We start from the raw sequence: 7,100 nt of genomic DNA on the forward strand, positions 1-7,100 counted from the left end.
GACACGTCAGTAAACCTATGTCAATAAAAAATCCTTTTTGTAGTGCTATCACACTCAACCGCATAAACCTATTATTTTGTTACAAAAAACTTCCACTACTAAGGAATCTCTTTAAATCTCATTAATGTACGAAAATACCTTAAAATAAATAAATTATAAAAATTAAGAATTAAAAAAAAACTAAAAAATATTAAACTTTATATATAAAAAAGAGGAAGAAAAGGATCGAAGAAGAAGAATGGGTGGTGATCAATCCACCCACCAGGGGGTGGATCGACCACCCCTGTGTGATTCGGGGGTGGCCAAGCCACCCCTAGGACTTTTTTTCTTTTACTTTTTCCGCTTTGTAACTTTTTGTTTTTTGAAATTTTTTTATTTGAAGTGTATTTATGTAAATGTTTTTAAACTACGGGTATTTTTGCTATTTACCCCCACCCTTTTTTTTTTTATAACAATTTTGACTAACTGAGGGGGGTCTTGTTCTAAAATGATAGTTCAATACTTCAATCATCAATGTAACTAAGTATAACATCTGTCAGTTCCTCAGAGGCTCAGAACAACTTGTTCTTAAGATTGCGTGTCAATTCATGTGGGAAAATATAACAATCTATGTATTCCTGTTTTTCTATTTCCCACGTCCTACCATAACATTTAAAAAGGTAGATAACGTTTTCTCATAAATAGCATAGCCCTTATTCTATTTCATTGGAATTTTTCACAAAGGATACACGTACGGAACGACAATAATTTGGTACACCTACACAGTACACACATGACACACCGACACTTATCTATCTAGCTTTCAATAGATGCTGTCTTCTTCAACTTTAATTTCACCTGTATCATAAATAATATCCATGTACTAATGAGATCAAGTTTACAAGCTTTCCACAAAACAAATACACAATTGGTTATTTCCCTTGCTTCCTCACTTCTCTCTCCAAACTCGTTCGTTGTAGTACAATAATTAATGATTTCGTTGGCAAAATGAAGATTCCATTTCTCTCTCTCACCTTTTGCTTCGCAACCTTCGCTTTGGGAGCCGCTGTACTGCTGAAGGATGAAGGTATATATATATAATATGCTCATCACACAGATGGTTGATATTTTAACCTTTAATTTATTTTTGTTACTTGAATAAATCATAGTATTTTCATCAGGAAAACGTGCAAATTAATGGGATAGCCTTTTCTGTTTTTGTTTAATTGTGGCTGATTTCGTCATAACTTTTGCAGTGGAAGCTTTACGTGAGATAGCGAAGACGTTAGGGAAGACGGACTGGAATTTCAACGGAGATCCATGCAGTGGTGGATCTGGATGGGTCGACCCAGTAGACGGATCAAAAGAGAATAATCTTACCTGTGACTGCTCCTTCTCCAGTGGAACTATGTGCCACGTTGTGAGCATGTACGTCATATCTATCTCAATCCTATAGGGCTATGTATATACACTCACATGCATCCACCGTACTTATATCCTTTTCGAGTATTCCTACGTGTAATTCTTTTGTTCCTTTGTGTTGTTTAAAATTTATGTGATTTTAAAATATCATTAAATTTTGATTTAATTGTAATTTTAAAAATAATACTACTTTTAAAATAATACAAAAGATATATATATATAGCATTAATTTTTATATAAATATAAATCTTTATTATTAGTACCGGGAAAAATAGTACTCAATCTTTCTTTTTGGGGAAAAGACAATTAACCCCAAAGTATTACAAGTTTGTCACTTTTGTCTAACTTTACCAATTACTAACGAGTTTAATTTTGGTCCAGATGAGCTTTAAAATCTAACATTTACCTAATCAAAAATTGACACATCAGCAACAAAAAAAAAAAAAAACAAATGCACAAACTCAAGAAGAAACACAATACACTGGATTTTTTCTTTCTTCTTCTCTCTTCTTCACCGTATCTTCTTCTCTCTTTCTCTGGTTCACCGAAAATTTTATTTCCTCCTCTTTCTCTCCCACTTTCTCTTCTTCTCTTTCTCTCCCACCGTGGGTCACCTCTCTCTGGTGCCGGTTTCCGGCCTTAGGGTGATAAAATCTCTAAAGGGTTAATTTTTCACTTCTAGGTTTTAGTTTTGAATTCAAAACCATGCTTTGAGGCATTAGAAACGGGTTTTGAGGCATTAGAAACGAATTTTTATCATTAGAAACAGGTTTTGATGCGGATTTGGAGCAGATTTGAGGCTGGTTAGACCCGTGGGTCTGGCCAAAGACCCACGTCGTAGGTCTTAAGCGTCGTGGTGTTGTTCACAATTACCTACCTAAATTAATAGGCAAATAATTGTGTGTTTTATCCGCAAGTGCACAAGGTCAACATAGTAGTATAGTGTGCAAATACGGAGTCATTCTCATGAGGATTGCTGAATCTTGCTTAAAATCAATTCCAAAAGTAAACTAAAACAAAGATTGGGTTGAGTTGATAATGATGAAAAGGTAGGGCTGATATCCACCACTAATTATATTTAGCTAATAAATCAATATGCCAATGTTTTGATCATGTTATGAATATCTAATGTTTGTCAACCTAAGGGCATTGGTGTCTACTCCTTAAGCTATTGATTTCCCTAAGCAACGAATTAGGCATGGGTGTCTACTTTAATTCTTTTCTTTCTTAAAGGATTTAGCATGTGTGTCTACTAAGTTGTTCTTTAAGAAAGCATAAAAACTGTGAAAATCGACAAACACATGAGGCCTAGGGCATGGGTGTCTACTCTCGGTTTCCCATATTGATTAATCCAAGAATCATGGTGTGGATTCTTTTGTTATTTATGTTAAACCTAAGACTCGGTCATCCAAATTGATTTAACTAACTAGTCCATACCACATGCACATGTTGATCAGGCACACACATATGATGAATTTATGAAACTAGGTGTTAATCAAGTTAGACATCATAACATGATCATCACAAAAGCGCCAATATTGAATATTAACAAAACATAACTAGGGCTTCAATCTAGCTCTACTAAATAATTTAGTAACACATAAAATTGATGTTAAATATCTTCATAAAATAAAATAAAAGAAAGGAAAAGAATAAACCCGAGACTTGAACTTGAAGAACTCCTATTCTTCTCCTTACAAGCATACCTATTCTAAAGGCTTAATGGTCTATTTATAGGCTTTAGAAGTCCTTGACAAAGTAGTAAACCTAAGGATTTCGTAGGGTTTCAAAATCTATTACAATTGGGAGTTGGAAAACCCTAATATGGAAAGAAAGACATTCTGGCTGCCACTTGATGTGTCTCCTGCGCACGGGTGCGATCGATCGCAACCCGTGTGCGCTTGATCGCAGGTCTGCGATTGATCCTCTTCTGTCGTGCGCTCGATCGCTCATGGCCTGCTTCGTGCTGTGTCTTTTTGGTACTGCACTTGATCGCAGGTCTGCTGTGATCGATCACAATGTCAAGGGACTCTCATTTTGCCCTTCTTCTCTCTTGAAGTCTAAATCTTCCAGATTTACTTCATTTTCTTTCAATCGTCTACAAAAGTATGGGAAACACAAAAATGAATTAAAATGACCTAATTAACTAAAACCAAATGATTAAAACATGCAAGTTAAGGGCTAAAAATATGAATATTTTAGCACTTAACACGTGACATGGGTCTTCCTGGGTTCGCCGGGTATTTCTCATTTTGATTTAGTATGGGTGAGCTCATTTTTATTTTTTGCATGTTTGTTAAATGGATGATGTGGCAAATGGTGATTGAGAGCTGTAAAAGGGATGGTTTGCAGACCAACCGAACCATAGGGGCTCTCATTACTAAATGATAATGCTTGACACTTTTTTCTTTTTTTTTTTTTAGTCTTAAATAGAATTTAGGTCACGTGTGACTCACGTGACATTTGTGAACATAAACTATCCAAAATGCCCTTTTCTTTTGTCTTTCGAGGTTAATTTGTTTTTTTTTTTTTTTTTTCTTTTTGCTTTTAAGTGATCAAACGGTTGCCATTTATTAAAAGTGATTAGCAGGCCATGCCTCTAAACGTTAGAGGCTACGCTGCAATGCCAAACATAAAAGCTGCCAGCTTGAACTATATATATAAAATAAAAACGAAGTCAGTGTCTGCCAACTGTGTTTGAAAAGTAGGACCAAAATTCATTAACTTTAAGGCTCGTTCTGGGTCTAGCTAGCAAGCTTTCTTGACCCAAACGTTAGATGTAAAATTGGGCTGAATAAGAAACCGTAAATTAGGCTGTTGTTACTATAAGGTTTGTTTAAGATTGTGTTTGAAAAATATAACTTATAAGTAAAAAATATTGCTTAGCAAAAGTTTTATTTTTAAGTTTTTGTCAAAATTTGGTAATTTTTAGGCTTTTTGACATTCAAAAGCGCTTTGAATTTTTTTTACCAAACAAATATTTTTTTTCGAACAAGTTTTTATAGTGTTAAATGCACTTTTATAGTTCTCAAACCCAATCACAAACCTGCAGGATGCCTTTGAGCTCGAGGGTCTAGATTACAACTTTTCGTTTTGACCCTACGGCTCCGTTTTGATGTAAAAACCTTTTTAAAAAACTTTTTCATATTCATGAACGGAAATGATTTTCAAAGTTAACGTAAAATGACTTGCGCCTCTCCAGTGGCTTAAATTATTGAGAAATAATTGGTTTTATTCTCCTACGAGAAATGTACAAATTTACTATTGAATATGTGAAATCCTTACGCGGGTTTTACAAATTTAATGGATTTTTTTCTTTTAATTAAAAAGTTGAACAAGAAATGTGTACGAGAATGATACTAAACACATTTTTAAATGATTTTACGCCCCTCATAGAAGCACTTATGTTGACTGCATTTTTTTTTTTTTTTTTTATTGCACTTATGTTGATTGCATGGAATGGAATAATTACGTTCATTTCTCATCTTATGAGTCCTTTTAGATGTATTTCACATAGAAAGCACTCACAACTTGGTGAAAGAAACTGAGAAAATAAATTTTATTAGAAAAAGTTAAATTTGTATCAGATTTCTCCTATTTGAAGGGGCCGGAAAGGTACAATTTAATTAGAACAATGTTCTTTAATTACTTTGCTTTAGCCTTGGACCAATGATTTTATATAATGTCATATATGTATTAACCCCCATTCTCTATTAATTGGACGCACAGAATTCTCAAAGGACAAAATCTCGCAGGCACCCTCCCCCCAGATTTTGCCGGGTTGCCTTACCTCCAAAATGTAACTACTCATAACAGAGATACCACATGCTGTACGTAGTTTATTTCCTCTAACTCATTTCTCTCTCATTCTCATATTAGTGACCTCGCTCGCAACTACCTTAACGGTTCAATCCCTCCGGGATGGGGTTCTTCCCCTCACTTGGTAGACATGTACTCTCTCTCTCTCTCTCTCTCTCTCTCTATATATATATATATATATATATATATATATATATATATATATATATATATGTTTTCATGAGAAGATGATTTTAACGTAAGAGTCTTATTGCAGTTCCCTTCTTGGAAACCGGTTAACGGGTTCTATCCCCAAAGAGCTGGCAAACATCACAACTCTCAAAACCTTGTGAGTTATGATCATCCATTTGTTTCTATTTGTGATTTTTTTTTTTTTTTCAAGAGTTTTGTAATTGAGGAATAATGCGGTTTTATTATTCAGAGTACGGTGGAGTTCAATCAACTTTCAGGAAATCTTCCTCCAGAGCTTGGCCATATGCCCTCTATAGAAAGATTGTAAGACGTTTTTGAATGTTCCCTCTTATTACAAGAATCTTATCTCTTTTATTTGGTGTGAGAATTCTTGAGGCTAATGTTGTTGTTGTTGATGATGATGATGTTGTTATAGTCTTCTCAGCTCGAATTATTTTACTGGGAAGCTGCCTGATTCATTTGCAGGGCTGATCACATTGAAGGACTTGTAAGCTACTCTTTCTTTCTTTCCGCATTAAGTTTTTCATCTGAGATTACATATGACGTTTCATGTTTTTTTTTTTTAAAAAAAAAAATTCCTTCTGTCCATTCAATGTAATGCAGTCGGATCAGTGACAATCAGTTTTCTAGAAAGATACCCAATTATATTCAAAATTGGAAAAAGCTTGGAAAACTGTGAGAGCTTTATTCCTTTTTCTTTTTTAATTTTGATTGAGGATTTTGTCTTTATTTAATTATGGCTGTTATTTGTTATCCCTCATTACATCAAAATTTGGCAACAACAGAGTGATTCAGGCAAGTGGTTTGAAGGGGCCAATTCCTCCTGGCGTTGCTCTTTTGGAAAAGTTATCTGACTGGTTAGTATCAACCTTTTATGTCACACCTATAAATCATTTTCAGATGGAATTGCATTTGAATTACTATATTCTTTGTTGAATTTGATATGCAGGAGAATTAGTGACTTGAATGGATCTGAAGAACCTTTTCCACCACTTAATAATCTGACACAGTTGAAGACACTGTAAGTTAAATGTTTCAATGACGTCATTTTTAGAAGTTCCATCCTTATGGCTACTCGACCTTACATAGATATTATTTATTTTGTTACAGGATATTGAGGAGTTGCAATATTACTGGACAGCTACCTGAATTTCTTGGGGATATGACAACGTTGAAAACCTTGTTAGTATCGTGGCCACTTTTTTGTACATTTTCTGTTTGCTGATATTTCAAAAATTCTCTTAAAAATGCTTTTATGCTAATTTATGGATCATTCAGTATTCTTGCATGGCTTGGAATTCCTTTTCTTCTCCTTGTGTTGATTGACATGATTGGAATATGCTTTTTAAAAGATTTAAGAATACCAACTAAATTAGCATGGTTTTGACTTTGTTTATGACATTCTTATATAAAAATGATCGTCTTTTCTCATTTTTACACCTTCAATATGTTGTTTGTTTGTACCATTTTTCAGGAAAGGATTGGTTTTTTAAGGTGCTATTTGTTTTCTAATTCATTTAAGTATAACTTTTCTTGCAGAGATCTCAGCTTTAACAAACTAAGAGGAGAAATTCCAAGCAGCTTTGCAAGTCTACAAAAATCAGATTACATGTATGCATTTTAAATTATATGTATCTTTTCATATACCAAATTGCAGACAACCATTTTTGTATAGCTGATAGACACTG

At 34.0% G+C, this 7,100-nt stretch overlaps 2 protein-coding genes across 2 annotated transcripts in view; both read left to right on the top strand.

Moving 5' to 3' along the window:
* The first annotated feature begins 871 nt into the window (after positions 1 to 871).
* Positions 872 to 5,239, top strand: LOC132183884 (probable LRR receptor-like serine/threonine-protein kinase At1g07650). The gene is made up of 3 exons (XM_059597379.1): positions 872 to 1,066; positions 1,236 to 1,407; positions 5,131 to 5,239. Exons 1-3 carry the CDS (start codon positions 988 to 990, stop codon positions 5,237 to 5,239), a joined length of 360 nt encoding a protein of 119 aa, XP_059453362.1. The 5' UTR covers positions 872 to 987.
* An 83-nt stretch (positions 5,240 to 5,322) lies between these two features.
* The window catches only part of LOC132183972 (probable leucine-rich repeat receptor-like serine/threonine-protein kinase At3g14840), a 27,226-nt gene continuing 25,448 nt past the window's right edge, over positions 5,323 to 7,100 (top strand). Inside the window, exons 1-9 of the mRNA XM_059597482.1 lie at positions 5,323 to 5,352; positions 5,477 to 5,548; positions 5,642 to 5,715; positions 5,828 to 5,899; positions 6,016 to 6,087; positions 6,198 to 6,269; positions 6,362 to 6,433; positions 6,523 to 6,594; positions 6,952 to 7,023. Of these exons, the coding sequence (XP_059453465.1) occupies positions 5,323 to 5,352; positions 5,477 to 5,548; positions 5,642 to 5,715; positions 5,828 to 5,899; positions 6,016 to 6,087; positions 6,198 to 6,269; positions 6,362 to 6,433; positions 6,523 to 6,594; positions 6,952 to 7,023 (608 nt within the window). The remainder of the gene's footprint in view (positions 5,353 to 5,476; positions 5,549 to 5,641; positions 5,716 to 5,827; positions 5,900 to 6,015; positions 6,088 to 6,197; positions 6,270 to 6,361; positions 6,434 to 6,522; positions 6,595 to 6,951; positions 7,024 to 7,100) is intronic.

The sequence above is a fragment of the Corylus avellana genome, chromosome ca1 (assembly GCF_901000735.1).
Source record: "Corylus avellana chromosome ca1, CavTom2PMs-1.0".
NCBI lineage: Eukaryota > Viridiplantae > Streptophyta > Magnoliopsida > Fagales > Betulaceae > Corylus > Corylus avellana.